Here is a 23556-nt window from a genome sequence, read left to right as displayed (position 1 = left end):
CCCCTGGTTCATTTCAACGGGAAGGCTCCATGATTGTATAAGCGGCTGGGCGGTGATTGGCCAGGTTGGTTACGGTGGCTATACATACGGTATCTGACAGGCGATACGGAGCTTGTAAGCGCCGCGTATGGGGAGTCAAACATTCTGGGTCTGCGTGGCACCCCACGTCTGTCTCCTGGTCGAGGATCGTTAGTGCGGAAACGGTGATCCTGTGGCGCGGCTTGCCATCCTCAATCTATGCGCATTTTCGAAAGGCAATTCCCCTCAACTTCTCCGTGGAGATAACACGACTCGCCTGGCGACAGCTACCGTTACTCTCTGCCGCTTACTGGCGAGCTAGCAACTTTGGAAGGTGGCAAGCGGCTTCTGAAGGTGGATCTTGGAACATCCTTCTATCTTCTCGAAGTCCTTCAAGGTGTCAAAGAATATTCTAGTAGAAAACAAAGAACTCGGTCGCAGCCGTCGCGCCGTCCGATCCGACCCAGGCGACCAGCCGAAGTTCGTTGAGATTGAACAGGGATGAGTTCCGCCAATCAAGTCAGCTGCAGAGAAGTCGAGACTCATCCCCTACCCCCCGGGTGAACACGAAGGGATGTCGTTCCTTAGTGGATCCTCCTCCTCCCCTCCAATTGATTGTTTAGTGATCTGCACCCCAATCCCTGGAGTATACGTCGCTCCGCGAGCGAGGAGATGGTCGGCTAGCAATGGAGACGAAGGTTAGTACCTCGCATATTCCCAGATAGGTATGCAATTCGCATCGCAGCATATTACCCCATCACATGCGAATCCAGAGAAAACCCTACAAAGTCTTAACTCACGCAATCGTTCTCGAATCAGATTTGCGGGGGGGGGAGTTCCCTGCGACAGTCAAAATAGCCCAAACCTGAAGCGCAGCTCAGGCCTCTTCCTAAACGCCGGTGTGGGGAAACACATCATATTCCTTGAGCCTCAACAAAACCCCATACCAGTAGCGAAAGACCATCAGGCAGCCCACAAAGGCAAAGACAGTCCAAAATGACCGATTCGCCCCCTTTGCGTATGCAAGTGACGTAGCCGAAGAGGCCGCGTGGTAAGCGAGATCGTGATACAGGAAAGAAGCACCCCGTACCCCATGCATAGCGATCGCACGCCATTGAATCATCGCCCTCGAACTCAACGCGACTGCGCCCCTAGCTTCCCGCTCGTATCCGGCCCCCTCCCCCCGGGCCAGGCATGATAATCTTTTCGACGGCGTCCTCCTCATTGCATTGAACGCACGACGCCACTGGCCGTTTACAGGGGCCAAGCCGTGTGGCCCAGACCGGACCTCTATTCGGGAAATACCCTAGTGGTGCTTCTTTCGTTCGAGAATGTCTGCTTTCAACTCACCCCTGAGATCTGCGGCCCACCGTCATTATAACTCCATTGAAGTACACTGGCGGCGCAATTTATGACTACAACCGTCCACTAATCCCGCAGGCCGCGGAGTACCGCGTAGAAATGAGATTGTAACCCACCCCTCCCAAAACTAGGGCAGTATCACTCCGTAGTCAATGGCTTCTTTCGTGCAAAGTGCGTTCCCTGCTTAGATGCGACAGAATGCATGTGATTCATCTCTTTCATGGCTAGCATTTCCCAACTTCCTAGTTATTTCAACTCGGGGCGGGAAATAAACTCAAATTGCGCCAATCAACTTTTCACGCCAAAAGCCCGAGGGAAACCAAGCAAACTCCTAGAGCACTCAACAAGCCATGAATTACAGAAAATCATGACAGGGGAAAAAAAAGAGAGTTCTCCTCAAGGTTCAAGACTTCGGTCAGCAGGGCACCGAGGTGAAACACTTTCCACATGCAGGACTACTTAAGTATTTTTAGTAGTGTGGACTCGATCTTACACGATTCGCAGGGGCAAACCACAGTCGACCCCGTGACTGGAAACTTTTCCCCCTCCGCCAGACGAGGCAAGTGATATACGCATCCCGCATCCTAAGGCCCCAAAAACCGGTTCTGCTTCCCGCGCCAGGCGTATCTACGAAGGCAGTCAAAAAGAAAGTCGGTGACGCTCCCTCGAGACACGACACTGCCATCTGGGTCGGGCACTTGAGGGCAACCTACAAGTACGAATATCGCTGGAGCACACTGTTCCGTATAGTTCGTCGTTGGCTGGTTCGGCTCTTTCGCGCATTAGCGCAGTCGACTCGAAGGCGTCAGGGTTTCTTTTCTTTTTCTTACCTTTCCTTTCTTTTCTTTTTTTTGGTTTTTTTTTTTCTTTCTTTCTTTTTCTTCGACTGTATTTTAGTTCATTCCGCCCTGGAGATCTCGCCCAGAGTTCTATGACTAAGAGGAATTCGGACCTCAGGAGTCGCCCCTCCAGCCTTGGCGAGATTACATAGCCCATCAGCCACAGGTTGATACCCGGACTCTTGGCTTTAGCTTTCTACTGTATTGCTCGTGATTTCCCCTTCGGACCTACGCAAGGCAACATAAAAAAAATTGGCTTTAACTCGTTATATCCTCCTTTCGACCGGGCTAAACAGGGTCGCCACCGCCGACTGAAAAAACGAAAAACAAAAAACCAAACTGGGCTGATCGACGCTATATCTGCTCTGATTAGGGCAGCGATCGGCCAAACGCCATATGTCATGTTCTTTAATCCTAACAGCATGCAACGGCAAACCGTAGCGAAGTAGACCATTGTACCTCCTACCTGGCGCAGGGGCAACCCCAAATCCCGCTGTTGATCCTTAACTACGAGTAGGAGAGTAGGATTTCCTACCTAGTAACTAGGCTGGTCATCAATGATCACAAGCTAACACACCATTCCACCGAATCTATAACGTTCTCCGAGGTCGCCTCCCAAGCCACCCTCTCCTCACACACCCCCCCCCCCCCCTGTGAGACACTCGTAGCAGCCAACCCCCGAAATCCAACTAGTAGGAGCATCCCCAGCCCGCGATAACGGCCTAAAACAGCCTCCGGTATACCCATGGGATTGCTGACGGTCGTTTGGGGCATAGTATAGCTGTCAGGTTACTAAGAGGGGGGGGGGGCCCACAAAGGGCCCCCCAGAAATGGGAACGCTTGCGCCGAGAGAGTCGGTCAACCCGGGGGACGAATGAGGCCGCGCCACGGCAAGCGAATCAGGAGCGGCCGGCTTTGTTACATACTCACAGGGCTGGCGTCTCCTAGGCTGAGTTGGGGTATATATCCTGGTTGTGGGCTTGGCTTTTTCTTGGGAATGGGGCTGCCAATCTCTGAACGAGGGACCTCGGAGGGTCTCAGGATCTTAGTAAGATGTTTTGAGATGGGATTGTATTCTTTTATTTCTCTACTTTTTCTGTTTCTTTTTTCTTCTCTTCAACATTGTTTGTTATTTATTCAATTATACAGTAGCTTTCTATATCCCTCTACAAGACCTACTTTTCAGAATTCAATTTTTCATTTTACTTTTATTTTTATTTTTATTTTTTTTAACTATGCAGCACAGGGTAAGAATCCTATATGAGCGGCTTAGAGCTGAAAGTGCTTCGGTGCTTCCCTCGGCAGAAAAGTGGAGGACCCAAAACAGGGGGCCACGGGTCATGCACGCCATGGATTTGGCGCATCCTAGGCCAGTCTTCTCCGGCAATATTAATCCCGGGGGGAGATTGGAAGTGTATTTGACAGTTCTCGCGTTGGTTCAAATAAGTTCTTGTTCTTTTCGGTCCCCATGGACTTTGCTTTGTAATGGGCTTTTGTCTCCCTACGTATCCGGGTATCTCAACCCCCACGCCCCACCCCCAACCCGCCTACTCGTATCGGTACGACTCGGGATGGTGCGAATGGCAATATGCGGCTGGCCAATCAGGCGCGGCACGGCATATCCGAGAGATCTAGGGTGTATCTTCGGGGATAGGAGCTTGAGGTGGAGGTTTTTTTTCTTGTCTTGGCGGCTGATTGTTTTATATCATATAGAGGTTCATCTAGGGATGTATTGATTGGGAACGGTGGTTGGACAGGGAGATTTCTTCGTATCCTCATGAAGTACCTAGGAAGCGAGTTGGGGGCGCAACCCGGAAGGAAATAGCAAAAATAACACATGCGTGCTAGGTATCACGGAAAAAGGAACCAGCGCAGCCTTGCGAAAGCACAAGGAGGATTGTACTCGATCATGATCAAAAAGACGCCATACCTCCCTCGTTTAAAACACGACCGACCCAATGGGAGGCAAAATGAAATATGCCATGATGGGAGGGAAAAAAAGGGAATTCGGAAAGTGCCCGAAGAATCCATCAACACCAAGGCCCGAAAGCGGGGAATTGATAGAGGGAAAGAAACAGGGAAAGAAACAGGGAAAAAAAAAACAAAATTTCAAATAAACAGCCATAGAGCACAAGATGCAGAAACGTCACCGGAGTCTCAAGGTGAGGGGAATCGGGATATGAAAAAGAAAAGTCGTGACGGGCATCAATCGCAGAATATCTTCCACTCTGAAAGTTCTATGCCAAATTTCCTCTTATCCTACCCCCAAATAAGTCCAGTCAGTTCCCTCCGGTTGATTCAAGAGCCGGGTTTGGGATTTGTACTGAAAATTAGGATGGTATGAAACCATCATGCTCTCAGGCATCTGGTGGCCCTGGTAAGGCGGCGGTGGTGGTGGTTGCTGGTATTCTGGGGGTAGGTAGTTGGTGCGGGGCGCTTCATAGCGTTGCTGCTGGTGTTGGTGCTGTTGTTGTTGTTGCTGCTGTTGCATCATTTGCACATATTGTTGTTGCTGTGGGTGCTGGTGCGGCGACGTGTGCGCGTGTGGAGCGTGCGGGAGGTTCATTGAGGACGTAACGGGGACGTTTGGGGGCACGATCGGGGCCGCGCCATCATGCACGGGCACCGTACCCATTTGAACACTTTGCGGGGAATAGAACTCGTGGGTTGGTGTCGCCGAGTTCTGGTAGTAGGATTGTTGCATAAGGTAGTGGTCATTTGGCCCGGGGACCGATACGGCCACGGGGGCTTGGTGCTGGTGATACGAGTGCTCCGAAGTCGCGTCCTCCGAGGAGCGTCGGGTCATTGAGCCTGGTGGGTGGGAGCGATGCTGATGTTTCGTGAGAGTGGTTTTGCGACAGAAACTATTTCCGGGATCCGTGAGTATTTTCTTGGGAGGGGGGAGTCTTGTTCGAGACAGTGATCGCGGATCCTTACCTTCGGTCGCAGGTCGGCTCTTGACAAATGTATGGCCGCTTGCCGGTGTGGATCCTCCGATGACGAGCCAAACTGGAAGACTATGACAATTGTCAACACGGGGGGGATTCACTCTAGTATAGGGACAAGATTGGGAAAACTCGCATCTGAGAAGGCCTTCTGACAACCGTCATGGTCACAGACATGAGGCTTTTCGCCCGTATGAGTCCGCGAATGTACCGTGAGAGCACTGCGCTGGATGAAACTCTTGTTGCAGTCCTTGACGGTGCAATGATAAGGTCGTTCATTTGTATGGATGCGATAATGGCGGCACAGATCGGATTTGCGATTGAACGACTGGATCGCGTTAGGGTCGAGTCGCGCCAGTGATGCAAACACATACCTTGCCACACTGCTCCCAGGTGCAGTTGAAGTCGCGAGCGCTACCAGGAGCCATGACGCCGGTCTACCCGGGTTGCGGGGGAAGGGAAAGCGGGTCGCAAAGAGGTCAAGGCGACGGGATGTAAAAAAGTCGGGGAATCGGGGGAGTCGGGTCAGTGGACACCACGATAGAACAGTACTGGAATCCTGAGAGTCCTCGATGCGCCGTCAAAACGTTATGAGGGGGGGAAGAAGGAAATCCTGCGTGAGCCCGGGGCATATTAGAGCTTTAATATAAGGCCCAGGGAAGAGGGGAATAGGAAGGTTAAAAGAAAACGGGAAACTGGGAAGATTGGGGGGGGGGGGGGGGAAATACCAACTGGGAAAAAAGAGGGGACCAGTGGAAGGAGGGGGGCTCTCGTCGACTGCTCTTTTTTTTTTTATTTTATTTTTTATTTGTCTTTTTTTTTTATTATTGTAATTATAATTATTATTTTATTTTAGGCGATTTTGGATTTTTAGTCGTTTTGGGCGAGCCTACGAAGGGAAATAACGGCGCGCGGATAGGACAGTCACTGGTACGCTTAGATACTCTGGAGTATACGCCTCGTAAAAAGTGGGATTGGCTGTTCGAATTTCCTTTTTCTCGGCGTCCCCCTTCGAACCAGCGAACGGGGACGTGGAGCTGCTATGGAGCTCTTAGTTAACTGGAAACAAATACATGGGGGAAAAAATAAGAGTCTACGGTCGACTTGTTCGAGAGGTGATCTGGATGTTTCCTGTAATGATTACGATGACAGCCTCCCTCTTGTTCTTATAATCTTGTACTCCATCGACAAACCAGATGACAGCAAGCACCAGTGTCACCGTCTTTGATACCTCGTTCCATCCCGCCTCTGGGGTTGGATTCTTATAGCTCCTGTGGATTTCTCAATTTTGTTTCCTCTGAGATAGGATGTCGGCCACTAGATTCTCATTCCTATTGCCAGTATTATTTTATTTTAATTTTTTGCCCTTTTCCCTTTTTATTCCTCAAAAGATAAATGAAAATGGATCACCACGGGAAAGAAGGTAATGACCGTACGGGAAGATTACGTCGGGTCTCCACCTGTCAAGGATTGCGTTGTAAAAGGGGGTACCACGTCGGGATTGTGTAATATAACAGCTGGTACGGGTCCGGGTATTTTTAGCTGTTAGCGCTGATAGGCTTCCTCTTCGTTAGGTTGGCAACCGAACCTGGGCTTTCGAAATTGCGATTGCCTAAGAGGAATGGGTTTCTCAATCTCGATCAATGGAGCCGCCTACCGTGTTAATCAAATTCCACCATTGCCAGAGACCCAGCCCAATATGCGATCCCTTCCCTGGACCCGGGCTTCCTGGTCAAGCCCTGCTGTTTGATGCCCCTCCGGAAATCAAGATCAGAGGCCGATAAAACCCCGTTCCCTGTATCTGATATCATATGAATCTCCATGCACACAGCTCGGAGGAATGCCAAACTCATAGCAGCGGGGCTCCACGCGGCACGACCATGCTGCGCATCGGTGTTTGAACAAGGTCTGGATCTGGAAACTTGAAAGTGGAGAAAGGATTTAGAGAGGCGAGTGCCTCTGTCTTTCGTCCGCGATGCTCCTTGGATAAGGTGGCATTCAGATGGTAAATTTTACTAAAGCGGATAGAATATCGCCACAAGAAAAAGCGTGGGAACAAGAAAACCTTAAAACTAACAATAAAGTTAACGAAAACGAAAAGATAAAAATAAAGAAAAAGAAAAAAAAAACCAACAATCACGAGAGGTTGTCCTAAGCCATGATATCATTGCCGAAGGGCCTCCAGCGCAAAGTCGGTACTTCAAGCCTTTCACCTGCATCAGGCGAATGTTATTAACTAGAACCCAAGCCACCATCGCCAGCACCGAACTTTATCTCTTGCGTGCAAAAGCTAGCGACGATCGCAGGAAACAAAAGTTGGATGGGATTGCGAATGTGGAGAGGGCAGGGGGGAGCTCCAGAACTTAGTTTTCCTGTGCCAGAGTTCGCTGGGAATCTCCCGCCAGATGTACGCCGTAAAAACCAGAAGCTGAGCCTACAGGATGCGGCAGATCCAGGGAAGCGGAAAGTGAGGCCACCTGTAGAGGCTGTTTCCCTCCTGTAGGCCTAGTACGCGGTCACATTTCACGCGCACCTCCAGCAAGGGATGAATATGACGCGGCATCGAACCTGCAGTGGTACTAGGACTCTTTTGTTTCCCTCGAGAAAACTAAAGGCGCTCGCGAAGAAAGGGTCCTCCCGTAGCGTTCCAGAATCCCATCAAACGTAAACCCGCCCCGCTCCACGGGTACCACTTTCTCGGGAGAGGTTACGAGTCTACTCTGTACCTTTTTTTTTTATTTCTTATTTTTTTTGTTTTTTTCTTACGCTCTCGAATTTGAAAGCCGGCGTCTTTTTAATCCGGGGCTGACAGGTGAACTTAAACGATTAGGAGCCGGTCCAAGCCCACAAAAACGGGGGGGCAAAAGACATACCCGAGAGCAGGAGGATTTAGGCTTGTCAAAAGACCTGAAGAGCCGGCATTTGAGCCAAGTGAATGGCTTATCGGAATCCACCGCGCTAGTAGGCGAGCGATTTAGTGGCTGATAAACTTTCCAGTCGATGTCACCTCTCGGTCCTGATTGGTCGAACGGGTAGGAGTAATGCCGGCCCAATTCTGTGGGTTGTTCAATACGGAGTCCTCTTCGCCCGTCCAGTGACATGATAAATCGGCTCCTCCTTTGGAGCCCCAGGGCAGATCCGCCGGGGGGCCTTGATGTCTCGAGTCATTAGCGCTCCACGGATTACGACGACAAGGATTTCCCTGAAACTAGTCCGTAATGCTTATCTTACTCGAATATACAGTAGTTCATGCTTCGACGCAGCCCCCCCTTTTCTTTACCATTATCGCCAATCTATGAGGCGATTTCTTCACCGCAAGGGTTTCAAAATTACGGGAAGAAGAGGGTTTTCTTTTCGGCTTGGTATGCATATCGTTCCTTGGTGGCGAATTTTGAACGTGGAAATGTGCAATCTGAAATTTGAAACGTGAAACTTCCTTGCACTGCATTTTCACGAGACAGGCGGTTGGCCTCGGCTGAACCTTGTTCACGGCATACCTACCTGTCAACCCCAATTCGATCGATCCATCGGACAATGGAACTGGAAACGGCGGGATCTGGACACCGTGGCTTTGGCCCTTAGCTCACAGACAACCCCGGATGTTTACTAATCAACGTGGAGCTCCACGTTAAGACGCGATCTTTATATTGGTCATCTGCTGGATTCTCGAACATTATTCTCCGTACTACCATGGGCGGACGAGTTACTTTGGCATACATCGAAGCGGGGGCCAGCCCGCGACCGAAGAGAAACATCCGAAAAGCCAAAGGTCAAATAAGGGAACGGGAAAGGATGCTACTCTCAGCAAAAGAGATCTCAGTCGAAAGGGGTGGTGGCGTCTTTGACACTGCAAAGATCGGCACGCCGTGCGATATGGCACCCATTCTTGTTGTAGGCCTCTCGTTTCCATGCAGAGGGTATCGGGGCCATTGGATACGTAGCAATAGGCAATCAAGGGGACGCTGGGCCAGTCGAGATCCAACAGCATTGTTCGAAGCCAACCATGAAACCCCTATCTGAACTCCCTCTCCATCAAAAATACTGTGCTTTCATTTGCCTCCCTGGTCGGAAGCCAGTCGTCCTTCTATGTGCCGATCATTGGCTGGAAACGTAACCCTGCATGGAAGAAGCAATGAGGGATTCCAGAGATACACTGCGCAGAAAACACGCGACAGGTGGACCCCGCTGCGCCACCGGTCCTCCTTGAACTATGGACAAGTTCTCCAGACGTCTATCAACTGCATTGCTCGAAGGGGATCAACCAAGAACCACCCGGACCAGGACGCTCCGAAAATAACCTCTGCAGACACGACCCGGGGGGCGCAACCGGATTCGACTTTGGAATCCGAGATCGAGCAAATCAGGGAATCCAGAGGACAAGGACAAGAGAGAGTAAACGCATGGGAGACGTTGGTGTTCGGGCCCTCTGTCCTGAAGGCCTGTCGTCATCCAGTACGGTTCGAGAAATTGAAGTAGACATGGTCCTCATATGCGTAGGGAAAGGGGAAAAAAAAGGAAAATTATTCATTCCCAGGATACGCGTCCAAAACCCAACGGTCCTATCAATCCTATCACCCTCTGATGGGGGTGGATCGACGAAAACCTCCTGCTTGCAGAAAATCGTGTGACGTTCGGAAACTCGCGGGGTTGTACGGCGCCTTCGTCGGTAATCAATAGTCATTATCACGCGCTTCCTGGCCCCGAGATTTCTTTGTTTGTATTGCGACAAAGGCCTCAGAACTACACGGTTTTCCCAGGGACCAGAACATCGGGCTCGGGTCGCGGATCCAGCGATCTCACTGGATCTGCAAAGGTCTTCCTATCGTGGATCGTTCCCATTGCTTCCGAACAAGTCTCAGGCCAGGAGGGGAGGGGGGCTTATTGCGCCTCATTCCCCCCTGTTCCTTTTATTTCCTCTTTCCTGGTTTGTCGCGTTCTCCGGTTTCAAAGTCTTCAATTCCCGGCCCTTAAGTTGGAACCTACACCGTAGCCCTAAGAGTCTCATCGTCTGCTTACGAAGGACAAGGGGATTGTGACAAAGGATGTGTCTTTGCAAGTGTCCCTTTTCTTTCTCTTCGGTCTTCCCGTGAATTACACTGCTCTGAAGAAGTCCGGGCCCAAGAGTAAATTCTCTCGTCTATCCTACTTCGTAGACGAGTACCTCCGTGGAATCGAGGAGCGTGGGGGTGACACTATATCCCGGCAGAGGGGGTTTGGTGGAGCTCAAAGTTGAGGAAGCTCCCATGGCCGTGGCATATACCGACCAATGCTTAACTTCACCCCACGTGAACTGTGCCCTGGCAGGCTTATCGGCAAATGTAATCATGAATCCAAAAACCAAAATGACAGGGGGCTGGAACAATCCTGTTTGAAGCTCACGGAGGGAAATTACCGAAAGAAGAAAATGCGAGCAGCCGATGAAGACCTGAAAGATATCTGTATGTATACTGTAGATCCGCACGCTTTCTCTGGCAAATCCAATGGAGTTGCGTCGGGGCGGCAAGTGGTGTCTGACTGGCTGATCACATCGGAAATACGAGGACCGTGTAGATTAACTTCCGACTATTCCTTTTCCTCTGTCGGATATCGACTCCGACCAGTCCCAGAGCTCTTGCGGCTCAGGTGGTGTTGCCGAAAGAGTCGGTCAGGGCCAAAGTAAGATCAGGTGTTCTGTGCTGGCCCTCGCTTGAACGACATGTTTCTCCCGTCATCCTGAGATCCTGGGGCTGAAAAACCACCAAGCCACACTGGACCGGCACGCCTGAGATGGCTGTCATTGGCAGCTTTGACAATCAGCCGTAGGAAGAGGGATGCCAATTCGGAAAGGGCCACCTGGAAAAGGGAATGATGATTTCAGCGCTGGCCCAAAATGGGTTCATGGATGGCAACGCGTCCTGATGGGTCTTGTCCTTTGAGACCGAGACCTCCAAATGCCTTGTTAAAAATATCAGTAGTGAATTGTAAGCATATAGTAAGCATCCGTGGATCCATTATATTCCTCGACTGCTCCAGGGATGCCCCTAACGGCTTCGAGAACCCCCCCCACCCCTTACCGCAACAACCCGACAAAGTCAGGTGGGCCGTCTTTTATCTCCTAACGCCATCAGTATCACCGCCATCTTTCCGGGAGCGCAACTGAGATGCGAGATTATCATGGAAACTACCCGGAAAACGGGTGGCGAGACGAGACAGGAGCCATTCATCTCCGCCAAAAGGGGGGCCAAGAGGGCCAAGACCGCCATTACAACGATGGCTTTTTTTTTTGGAATTCCCGACCTTTTCGGGCTTGTCTCCAGAACTAAGATGATTTTCCCTTGGTCCATTTGGTCATCTGATTGAGGCAGCAATCTGGCACCATGGCATCATCCTAGGATGAAGCAACCCTTGAACTGACAATGACGACTCGGTCGGGCGTAGCGGTGACGTGGGAGGGCGACAACTGGGCAACATGGTGGCTTTCTCTGCCGCGGCCGCATGCAGGCCACAGTTTCATGATCGCATGAGAAGCGGGGGAGGCGGTACGCATGTCTCTCTTTGCTGCGTGGATGTACAGAGTACCTTGTGTCTGTGACAGCGACTAGGATGAAGGCTTTGGGCCGGAACCGTCCATAATCAATTGAAAAATACTAACCGGACTAGGGTGGGTATTCATGAGGGGAAAAAGTACGATGTCCCCTGAAGGTCTCGATTCGGGCGACCTCAAGATGTTCACCCCCCCTTTCTCCAAGTTACGGAATATATCATTTTATCTCAATTAGGGCTACAGTGAACCCTTGACAATGATCGATTGTCCCTTCGATGTCATTCTCAATCTGCCCAATTGGCAGTGGTACTCGATCCCGTGCCCGTCCCGTCTACGATAGATCCCTGGCTGCTGGGGGTTAAAGAGATGGCATATAGTCTGGAAATGGGGAAAAGTCCGGCCTTGATACTGGATTCGATATGACAGGGCACTCACATGACTGGGGATAAGCTTGGAACTTTGGACAATCTCCTGCAAGAGAGAGAGACTCGCTTTCGACCCTGGTTTGCATGACTCGGATCAAAGAGTATGGAGCTCCTGGGGGGCTTGAAGATCACGGCATATCAAGGGACAGGGTGGACTTGAATAATATTTGTTCAACCAGCGGGGGAATAGTGTTAGCATTCTGCAGGAGGCCATATCTATTGATACCATCTGATAGTTACTAGTAGGAACGGTGTAAGCACCCTGGCTGTAGACAGCTTCGTGGATCAATTACTGCGAGTATTAGATAACTTGAACGCACATGGTTGCAAGCATCTGTCAATGTCAATATCTCCAATGAAATACTCCATGCCTGGCTCCAGGACCAGAGGCTATCGGATGGCGTCAAGATGCCGTACATGTACGTACGGTACAGTTACTAGGATCATAGTGATAGTGCTCGATCTACTCCCAAAGAACAGCAGCGAATTGAAGTGGTCATGATCCATCTATTACGTTTGATCCGCTCCGCTAAGATATCCATTGGCACCGCCAGCCTCCAAAAGAAACAGAAAGGAAAAAAGCACCAAATAAAGCATCAGACAGCAGGACATATGAATCCAACCCCATCCAGTCCATCGAGATGACAGAAAGGTCGGAGAACCCGCCAAGAGAAATAAAACTGCCTAATCATCCTGAACAGCCACATCATCATCCCACTTTTTCTCACCTAGCGCGCGGGCACGCTGAATAACCCGCTCAATACCATCCAGACCCTTCTTCAGCACATCCATCTTCGGCCCGTAGCTCAGACGCACAAAGTGGTGGCAAGGCGAATCGAACAGATCGCGACGCTTCGCGGGGTTCAGATCGAAGAAGATACCAGGGACAACGATGACCTTCTCCGATAACAAGGCGTTGAAGAAGTTCAGACCATCGGAGATGTTAGCCTGGGGAGGCAAGGGGGGGATCCAAAGAGGTCAAGTCCAGCCAGATGTAAAAGGTTGCCTGGGGCACGTCGTCCATGCGGAAACCAATCTCGCGCAGGCGGCCGACGACAAAGTCTCGCTTCTCGCGGAAGTGGACTTGGAGGGCCTTCATCTCGGCACGGACGAGGGAGGGATCCAGCATGGGGATTGCGGCTTCTTGGAAGGGTACGTTGGCACCGCCGTCAAGGTAGGAGCCGGCGGAACCGAGGGCTTCCACGAATTCCTTGGGGCCGACGATCCAGGCGATACGCCAGCCTGGGAGACGGAAGCGCTTGGTCAGTCCATCGATGAGGAGGACATCTGGGGATTTAGTCAGTTACGGGAGGCCGGGCAAGGGAGGCATATGGAGGGTGGAGCAGGGCCTAGGTTGCAATGCTTACCATCTTGGTTGACGTCCACGACATTCTCGGCACCACTGATGGTGGTTCCGTCGCAGTCGGTGGTGTAGTTGTAGCCACCGTAGAATTCATCGAGAATAAGAGTAGCGCGGTCACGGCAGATATCCTGGATCTCCGCCAGCTCGTCGTGTCCGACAAAGTGACCAGTAGGGTTACGGGGGTTGGAGGTGAGCAGCACCTGGGTCCCCCGGGCAATTTCCTCGGCGATCTTGTCGGGGTGGATGTGGTAGCCGTCGGCTTGTGAGAGCGGCATGGGAATGGGAGCAATCTAATGGAACAGCGTTAGCATACACGTACTGCTTGAGACAGAGACCCTACGACTAATATATCGAAGGGCTTCCGGACGAAGACAGGGCTACGTACGTTCTTGAACAGCGACAACATCTCGTTGTACGCCGAGTAATCAGGAATGGGGAAAGACAGGTATGAGTTACCCAGGATAGCCGCAATCCGGATCAGACCAGCACGGCCACCGGGCACAATGCAGACGTTCTCCCAGGTATACTTGCTCTCCTTGCCTTGGCGGTAGTGCTCATTGTACAGGCGGGCGACGGCGGCACGCAGGGGCTTGATACCGGCGGTAGGGCCATATTCACGGGCAGCGGAGGTGATGGGAATGGTCTCCGGGCGCGGAAAACTGCCCTCAATGCCATCGTCTGCTTCGGGGGCACCCTGGCCCAGGTTGGCCCATTCCGAGGGGTTCTCGAGGAAACCGTGCTCGGAGGCTCGCTCCGTACACCAGACGACGCCGGTGGATGCACGAGAGGCATCTAGACCAGCATGGGGACGGTGACCCTCGTGGGCTCCACGGAACTGACGATGGGTCTCGGATCGAAGCTCTACAAGCACCAAGCTGTCAGTCTTTCGGTTTTCTCTTCAACTTGGCGGTTTCTCTGAGGTAGCGCATACCATTGTCGGATAAGCCTCGAGTGGTCGAGAGCGAGGCATTTCTCGGACGCAGAATACTGACACGACGGCCGGAGAAAGACATGGTTGATCGCTGTTGCAGGTGCTAATGCTTGGTTTGCTTTGATTCCTGACGGGGCAGAACGCTCAGCGGGGCCAACGCGATAAGCGGTGATAAAGCAGATAAGTTATGAGAGGGAGTTGACGCAGCAGAGTCTACCGTGAAGCTGCACAAAAGAAAAACGCGCTGAGGAAAAAACCAAAACCAAAAGAAAAAAAGAAAAACCGCTTCGAAGAGCAGTCGTATTTGAAGAGGAAAATCAAGGCCAGGGGGCCCAGTTGAAGAGGGGCCAATCCCCACTGCGATTGGAGATGAGCTGCGCTTCCCCACTCAGGAAACGCTGATGTGGCTTTTGGCGGTCTCGATCTACTCATGCTGAGCCACGATTCGACAAGAGCTCCGACTGGTGTTCACCACGACGAATGAGGGATTTCCCGCACATGAAACGGGGCAGATGGGGCACAGCAAGTGTCGGGCACCTGAATTCCCAGTCCCGCATTAACCGGCAGCGTCCTACACCGTCAATCTGCTGATCGCAAACCCCATACCCCCCTCATCGGCTCATCGGCTCATATTGGGGGCGAAAGGAGGAGAAATGGAGAAGGACTTGGCAGTCCCTGCAGAGTCCAAGGTCCAAAGTCAGCAATATCAGCATCAAAACCATCTGGATCTGCATTTTATAATGTGCTGCATGCGCTGGAACCTGCCAAGATGGCAAGTCCCGAGCGCTAACCGGATCGGCCTTGTGCCGATTCTATTGATAACCGTCCAGGGGTTGCATCATAAGGCTAGGAGTGGGCCGGCTCCTGTTTGGCTGCAGCCTCCGAGGGCTCCGGCAAGTTTACTAGGCACACTGGAATCTGGCATATTGAAATTACAAGTCGGGCCTACGAAATCGAGAGTGGAGATCAACGGTTGATTCTCAATGCCGGAGCCCTATAGGCCCCACGAACAGAACGTACAGGATCCGATACTAACTAGGTATGCGTACATGAGGTGAAGTGCTTCATACGTTCGTGGACATCCAGGGAAGATGTAGATCAAGAAATAGTCGTGCACTCCCCGCCGCGGTACATTCGTTAACGGGGACGTGAGAAAGAGTATAGTAGAAAAAAAAATAGAAGGCGGAGTCTTTAAGAGACCTCTCCAAGCCTCCAACACCGTTCATGCTACCAAGGGAAACAGAAGTGGACGAAGGGGGCTTCCATCTCTCCAGAGTGGCTGTTCAACAGACCCAAACCAACCCAGTTGGGGAATAAAATAGATAATAAAGAAGTGGGAGAGACAAGAGGTGGAGTTTAAGCGCCGCGGCGATGCAAGGTCTTGAATGGGGAGGAAGGATCCTCGAAACAAAATTGAAGGGGAAAGGGGGCACGTCAAGAAAAACAAAAGCAATCCCCAATCGTATATCACTTGAATAAGCAAGAGCTCTAGTCGATGGATTGACAGAAAAGTTGGATTTCGCCAACCAGGCCCCTTTCCAGTTCGTCCCGATGTTGCTCTCGCCATTCCATGAATGCTAGCTGCACTGCTTCGTCGCTGTCGATTGTAACAAAGTCTCCATCCTCGTCCATGTAACGTAGCCGCACGGTCTTGCCCCCGATCGACCGATTCGTGAAACGAGCCAGCTTGGCATCTACACGATCAATCAAAGAGCGGAAGAGGATGTTGGTCGCGATAACCAAGGTGACGTAATTATCGTCGAAGTTGACCTTGGCCTTGAGCTGGGTGGGCATGAATGGATCATGCTCGGGCTGTTGACTTAAGGGGGAGGTAGCGTGATCGGATAATTGACCGGACATGCGTTGCTGGCCCGAAGTCCGCTGATCCATATATTCGGGTTCGGTGAAGTGCGAGGGATGGTGAGGGTTGGAGCGCATCGGAAGTTGGCTATTGGTGGGGGAGTTGTTTTGGCTCCGGTTCACGGGGGCCTTCATATTGGCCATGTGCGCGGGGATAGGGGGCACGGGAACATTATCAACAGTTTGCATTGTATGAACGCCCATGTAGCGACGGGATTCCGGAGGCGCCGAATTGTGGTGGTGAATATCGGGGCTGCTCGCAGAGCGCATCCTTTGGGCGGCCCCGTTGGAAGTCGAACCCTGGGGCCCCGGCATGGGAGGCAAGGACGGGCGTTGAGCAGCGCGTCCATTGGGCTGGGCCCACCCTGAAGGGGGCCCATCCTTGGAGGCAACCCGGGACATTGCTGGCGCAGTGTACCGATTATTATTCTCTTCAGTCCAGACAGTAGAGGCAGTCGTGGAGTTCGTGTTCTGGCGACCAAATGAGAAACCGGATTGTGAGCTTGACCGCGTCGATGGAGTTTCCATAGGTGAGAAATAGGAATTCATGTTCCTTTCACCGGGTGACATGCCTGCGGAGCCGGGGAACTGGGTGTGCACAGAAAGCGCGGGATCGTTGGCGTTGTAGCGAGACCGACCGTTGGCGTGAGGAACCGAGCCCGTGCTACCGCCGGTGGCAGAGCGAGTCCTGAGACTAGTGCTGGATGCATTGCGACTCATGGTGAATTCGGAGTAGAAAGGATCATCGGCATCATACTCCTGCTGGTATGGGTTTGGCATTGACGCCATACCCTCCATGTAAGTAAACTCGCTGTCAGAAGTCCCGGTATGCCGAATTGTGCGGCGCTCCGACTGGATCAGCCGTTGAGTGTCGATATCCTTATACCAGGTTCGCATGGTATCCTCGTTCACGTAGCGAATGATGAAATTGTCTACCACACCGGGATCGCCCTTCCAGAAGATCTGGATACGGTAGAGACCTATCATTGGAATTAGGATGTGGTGGAAGACCTCGCTTTGGGTATCACTCACCAGGCTTCTGCAGACAAACAATATCCGTTACGTTGGCCATGTAAATGCGACCTTTCAGTTGAAGGCGAGGCTTCCCTTTGGCCGTGAGGGCTGGTTTGTCTTTGCCCATCATGAGTTTCGTCTTCTGCTTATTCGGGTTGATATCTTTGCAGCACAGAAGGATGCGCTCGAACAAGTAGATATGGTACTAGTCGAGCAGTCAGCGAATTAAGTCCACCCAGAGTGAAAGGGTTCAACAAGACGGATGTACCTCTCTCTCGTTATCCTTGCCAGTGTCACCTTTAACAACCGCAAAAGTACCATATCGGAGCAACTCTCCGAACGAGTCCATTTTTAGAGCTTTCCAATCATCGACTCGCTCAGCGAGGTCTACTACAGCTGCAGCCAAATGTTCCTTGTTGATCGCTTCATTTGCGCCATCGAGTACGGTTTGGATTGTGTCGATTGCCCTTGTTATGTCGCCCTTGAGTTCATCGCTTTCTAGTTGCTTGCGCAATTCCTGTGAAAAACGAATGTTAGCATTCGGCAAATTGAGAAAAGGAGGATTCCACCTACAGCCAGTAAGAGGGGATATCTGGTTAGTCGCTGGAAAGGCTTGACAAAGAACCCGTTAAGCGTTTTCGGCTGGGCGACCATCTGCTGCAAGTCCGCTGACCGCGGAGCCATCTGAATCTTGTCCCAATCTTTCATGCAAGCCTCGTCGCAACGCATCTGATTTGCGATAAAGGGTTCATATTGTCGGAAAGCATCTTCGTGCGAGTAAAAGAGCCGGCCCCAGTTCTGCATTTCCTCCGGCTGAGCGTAATGTTGTTCCATCCGGATGAGGAATCGCTGCGCGAAATCCAGCAAATTATTCAAGTTCAGGAAAATCTGATGACTGGCATCACCAGTCAAAGCCCCGGTTTCTTCCAACTCCTTCTTAAGCGCCTGGAGGTTTTGCAGATGGTGGACATAATCACGTTCTGTTTCTAGCAACTCCTTCAAGATGTGCTCTCGCTTGGTGAGCTTCACAGCGCCCTGTACGCCTGTGGCTGCGGTTGCGGCGCCGGAGGGCTGTCTTAGATTTCCATTAAGCTCGAGAATATCCATGAGACGATTGACCATCTTGATCACTTTGATGAATCCTGTTGTGCTCTCGCCGTACAAGTCGGTGATCAAGAAGCAATCCTGCTGGGGGAACGCTAATTCTTGCAAGCAGGCCTGCAAAAACTTGAAAGTCGCTGCTTTCGGGCGCTTTGCTTCGGCAACCCTGGTAGGATCGATATACAACTCCTCGGCCGGTTCGGACGCATTGTAGATATTAAGTAGCGGGTAGCCCTCCCGTAGGCAATTCCACAAAGAAGCGACGGGGTCTGTGTTTCCTCTTTCGCGATCCTTCTCAGCCATCTCCAGCAAGTAGGGTTCAAAATTAGGCAGCTCGGAAAGGCGTCGCTTGAGGTTAACGCAGCTCTGATAGATAGATTCCCCGCCACGCCGGTTGATGATGTTATCCTCGGCGACGGGAGCATTGCCCCCCGTCATCGCGGAGTCGGCCATTTTCGGCTACCTCGATAAAATATATGAGTCAGGCCAGCCAGGCTCAGTTGGAAATCCGCACAGCAGACCAGGGAATATATGGGATCGAGGGAAACGACGAGCGTCGGGATGGCGGGATGCCAATCATGAATCCCCCGCGACGTGGTTTGTGTGGATTGGCGACTGGGCGCAGGGAATAAGATTCGAAAACAGGAGAGGGTCGGATGAGTCGCAAGCTGGTGGCAATGGCGCAGGCGCGGGAGGATGCACGATCAAGGCGATATATAAGACGATCCCCACTCAAGGCCAAATTTCACGCGCCACTTTCGGAGGGGACAGCTGTAGCAGGACGGAAGCGCCGAAGGCAAGAATACAAAAACGGGCGATCCGTCAATGTGACCCAATCTATGGGAAGCCAGGTTTGCCCGGTCGGAGATAAACGCTGCAGCCGGGCAGGCGTGTAGCCGAGTCAGGGAATAAAAGAGCGGTCTTCGAGAACCCCCTGTCAAGCAGACAACCGGTCGCTAGGACTGGAGGGACGAGGAACGCGGAAGAATCAACTTCCAAAGAAAGAAAGCTACCTAGGAACCTGGAGCAATAGAGACCAGCACAGAGAGAAAGGGGAGATGTTGGGTAGGGAAGCGATAGAAGAAACGAGAAAGGAGGAGCGGAAGGAGAGGGCTGTTCAGTTGCCCTAAAGGGTTTAGCGCGTGTTCCGGGTGTGGAGAGGGGCACGAGTCTCCATCAACCTGAGACGCTGTCTGGGCAATATAACGCTACAGAATGGACGAGTTGGGGGGTTTGCTTGATACCATGCCTGTCAGGAGGCCTGATGTGGCCATCCTGGGCACTGGTAGGCGTCTATGACTGCTGCAGGCGCCGAGAATACCGAGGTATATATCTAGGTACCCAATGGTCCACTGCTCTGCTAAGCACCATCTGAGGGGGAACTACCCCGGGGGGCGCGATTCTGTGGTGTTACCCAATAAAACCGAGGCAGTCCTGTTTCACCTCAGGAAGTTCCAAGGGCGACTTAGATGAGGTATCAGACGCTGCTGTCAGTAATTCATGTGGAGCTTGAGAAGTTGGAGAGGGAATATCCTACCAAAATAGGACCCTCGATGGTTCCAATCGCTATATATAAATCCCGGTACGAAGTAGACATGACCATATTGTACTACCAGTACATAGCCAGTAACAATGTAGGCGAAAATAACTCCGATCCATTGAATCCACTTATGACGGCTGATAGTTTCTGCAATATGCACCTAAGCGATGCTAACTCACTAAGGCTGCGGCGTCAATAGCCCCAAAAGGCCGCAGAAGCCCCAAAGGGCAACCGACCACGCCTGATCCACGTGATCTCTCATTCCAACTCATCGGGTCTCATTCTCGATGGATTTGTTGATCAGATTCCAGATTCCAAATGCCAGACGCCAGATGCCAGATACCGGATTCCTAACCATGTGCGGGCCTTTCGATCTGATGTGTTGATTACAAGTTCGCCGCTTTGATCTATCACCTCTAGTGGAACCAGTTCTTCGTGACATGCAGCCCTGAGCCTTTAGTTTGTCATCTGTCACTTTTACTGCCTTAGTTATCGGAATCGCTCTTCACGCATGACCACTGGGCCTCGATAGGGAGCCGTTGAGATCTTTGAAGGCGAAGAGTCTGGAGTTTCGGTAAGCGCGGACCTCTTCTCCAGTGCTCCAAGGCTCCAGACCTTCCGTCACTTCCAGATCCTGAGATCTCCGGATCCCCAGGACACGAACGGTCGGACCAAATCAGTCACTTCCAATAGTATCTTGCCGCCTCCTTGTCACCCCCGATGGAGCAGGAACGGGGCGCGGAGTTCTCTACCCGTCCAAATCTCCAGCTACAAGCCTCCACTTTCTCTACCTACCCGGAGCCAACCCTCTCTCCGTCTTTCAAAGTCGATGAAGGCTATTCCGACGATACACGAAGCCAGTCAGAAAAGGAGCTCATAAGCGACAATGTCATGATGCTCCCGGACTGGGTCCTCGCCCAGAGCGAGGCAAATCGAGCTGGTAAGTCTCTCTGATCATGTTTTGGTCGAGGCCACCTCCCGGGCCTCCTGTTGCTACTCCCCCCGCTCATGCAAACCCCTCCTATCGCAGAACTCGCATACAGCCTGCTTCGCTCTCTCTCGACGACTGCGCTCGCCGGCGTCGTTGAACGTCTCAATCCGCTACTCCATATGGACCCGGTTGTCAAGCTGCCTCCTGAGTTGACCTTCCAAATTTTCTCCTACCTCGAACCGCGCACCCTTCTGAACGCAACACTCGCATCCCGCTCGTGGCGTAGCCGGATCTTGAACTCGGGACTTTGGCGCGTCCTGTACATCGATGAAGGGTGGCGGGTGGATACAAAAGCAATTCGTCGTTACGAATTGGAGCATTCCGAAGCTCTTTCTCCACAAACTCGCAAGTCGCGTCCTCGCCATTCCGAAACCGACCTAGGGGAACCGAAGCACAAGAAGCGCGTCCCACCAGAATGGCTGAACTCGCGCAGCATTGAAGGCCCAAGTGCTTCCGATACAAATGGCCACACATCCACCCCGGCAGACTATGAGGGTGACCATCATATGACAGACGCGAATGACCGCGTATCGCTGGTCTCAGCCGAAGGCACGGCGGATGTGCCTACGGCGACCATACTCCAACTCCCATCTTTGCTTTCTCCTCCCCTCAAGCCGTCACTTTTGATGCGCTACCCGGATGGAACCGCGAGACTAAACTGGATTTATCTTTACAAGCAGCGCCGGCGCTTAGAAGCGAACTGGCACCACGGCCGCTACACGAATTTCCAGCTCCCAGACCCATCATATCCAGAGGAAGCCCACAAGGAATGCGTTTATGCAATCCAGTTCGAGGGCCGCTGGTTAGTCAGTGGCAGTCGCGACCGGACAGTACGGGTCTGGGACCTAGAAACGAAGAGATTGTGGCATAAGCCCCTCGTGGGACACTCGAAATCAGTCCTGTGCCTCCAGTTTGACCCGAGCCCTGAGGAAGACGTGATTATCTCCGGAAGCAGTGATCGTTCGGTGATCATATGGAGCTTTTCAACAGGCCGCAAGATACACAAAATTGAAAATGCGCATGCTGATTCGGTCCTAAATCTCAAATTCGACCATCGATACCTGGTGACTTGCTCGAAAGACCGAACGGTCAAAGTCTGGAATCGTCGATATCTTGTCCCAACACACGAGGACTATCCCCGCATCTGCAAAACCGGTGGCGCGACTTATCCTTCTTATATCGTTGACCTTAACGAGATTGCTCCCAGTGTTCTGGAGGCTTCTCTCGCTAATGGACAGATCAAGGGTTTGTCACCATTTTCCATGCTCATGGTGGTTGAAGGTCACGGTGCCGCAGTCAACGCTATGCAGCTCCACGGGGACGAAATTGTAACAGCCTCCGGTGACCGCACTATCAAAGTGTGGAATATTCGCACTGGAACATGCGTAAAGACCCTGATGGGACATGAGAAGGGCATTGCATGTGTCCAGTTTGATAGCCGCCGAATCATCAGCGGTAGCAATGACAACACCGTACGGATATATGACCACATATCTGGAGCCGAAGTCGCTTGTCTTCGGGGGCACAACAATCTTGTCCGCACAGTTCAAGCAGGATTTGGAGATCCACCCGGCGCCGATGAAGCCCTCCGGCAAGAGGCCCTTGAGGTTGAGAATGCATTTTGGAAGGCTCAACAAGACGGTGAGAATGCTGACTTGGGCCCGCGCGCCCTGCGACGTGCGGGATATCGCACAAACACGGCGGGGTCTCGCGACCCTCGGGATATTCCAGCTCTTGGCGCAAAAATTCCGCCAGGTGGTGGAGGTAGCTCTTGGGGGCGTATCGTATCCGGCTCCTACGACGAATCAATCCTTATCTGGCACAAGGATCGAGATGGTGCCTGGTCAATAGGGCATCGTTTGCGTCAAGCTGATGCTGTAGCGAATGCTGTTCGGGCAAACCTCAGCGAAGCTGCAAGAGTGGCCGTTGCGGCCCAGGCCCAACAATTACAGGCCGCACAAGTTTTGATGACCCTACCTGTTGCCCGGAATCCTACCCAAAACACCACCCCTGAAGCCGCAGATCCAGCTCCTGAGCAGAATGAGAATGATGCTGAACCTGCCGTTAATGATGACAATTCCGATGCACCTGCCGCCCCCGCGCAACAAGATAACACTGTTGATCGAAACGGCGAACCCGCGCCTCCTTTAGACTTACCACTACTTGCTCCTGCTCTCCATCCACAAGTTCTGAATCAAGCTGGCCTGCCACACCACATCAACGGGCGACCCCCACGTCCAGCACACAACCCCCCGACGTCAAGAGTTTTCAAGGTGCAATTCGACTCTCGCAAGATTGTTTGTGCCAGTGTGGATCCTCGCATAGTTGGCTGGGACTTTGCATGCGGCGATGAGGAGATCGAGGAGGCGTGTCCGTTTTTCCAAGGCCTCTGACCTTATACCCGCTACTACGCCGGGTTTGAGCGCTGGCCGCGAAGCCTGATCTAGGCCATCTTGTACCAATTCATCTTGTTTTTAACAGCATCATTCCATTTCGATTATTTCTTCATATCGTATCGGCGCTCTCGGTATCTGTCTCAAGACCCTTTGCATTATCCTCTCCTAATGGAATCCTAGCACACTTCCTCTAATATTTACTTCTTGTATATGACATTAGTAGGTACCTTGAAGGTACTAATGTTTGA

General features: G+C 52.0%; 4 protein-coding genes across 4 annotated transcripts; 1 reads left to right on the top strand and 3 right to left on the bottom strand.

Annotated features, from left to right (window-relative positions):
* Positions 1-4473: 4473 nt before the first annotated feature.
* On the bottom strand, positions 4474-5592 carry N7468_007018 (putative C2H2 finger domain protein; the record flags this gene model as incomplete). The annotated part of the gene is made up of 3 exons (XM_058476314.1): positions 4474-5125; positions 5269-5492; positions 5539-5592. The coding sequence occupies 3 exons, from the start codon at positions 5590-5592 to the stop codon at positions 4474-4476; spliced, it is 930 nt and encodes a 309-aa protein (XP_058329204.1).
* A 7204-nt stretch (positions 5593-12796) lies between these two features.
* On the bottom strand, positions 12797-14488 carry N7468_007017 (pyridoxal phosphate-dependent aminotransferase; the record flags this gene model as incomplete). Its single annotated transcript, XM_058476313.1, has 5 exons — positions 12797-13060; positions 13128-13399; positions 13480-13765; positions 13861-14336; positions 14407-14488. The coding sequence occupies 5 exons, from the start codon at positions 14486-14488 to the stop codon at positions 12797-12799; spliced, it is 1380 nt and encodes a 459-aa protein (XP_058329203.1).
* A 1406-nt stretch (positions 14489-15894) lies between these two features.
* On the bottom strand, positions 15895-18834 carry N7468_007016 (Rho family guanine nucleotide exchange factor CDC24; the record flags this gene model as incomplete). The annotated part of the gene is made up of 4 exons (XM_058476312.1): positions 15895-17246; positions 17299-17485; positions 17549-17797; positions 17854-18834. The coding sequence occupies 4 exons, from the start codon at positions 18832-18834 to the stop codon at positions 15895-15897; spliced, it is 2769 nt and encodes a 922-aa protein (XP_058329202.1).
* A 1807-nt stretch (positions 18835-20641) lies between these two features.
* Positions 20642-23305, top strand: N7468_007015 (F-box and WD domain protein; the record flags this gene model as incomplete). The annotated part of the gene is made up of 2 exons (XM_058476311.1): positions 20642-20861; positions 20952-23305. The coding sequence occupies 2 exons, from the start codon at positions 20642-20644 to the stop codon at positions 23303-23305; spliced, it is 2574 nt and encodes an 857-aa protein (XP_058329201.1).
* Positions 23306-23556: the final 251 nt, after the last annotated feature.

Source organism: Penicillium chermesinum (assembly GCF_028974085.1).
Source record: "Penicillium chermesinum strain IBT 19713 chromosome Unknown utg000005l:1.0-4115287.0:1.0-4118363.0, whole genome shotgun sequence".
NCBI classification, from domain to species: Eukaryota; Fungi; Ascomycota; class Eurotiomycetes; order Eurotiales; family Aspergillaceae; genus Penicillium; species Penicillium chermesinum.
Note: the sequence above shows the minus strand (reverse complement) of the source record. Positions and strands in the feature narration are given on the sequence as shown.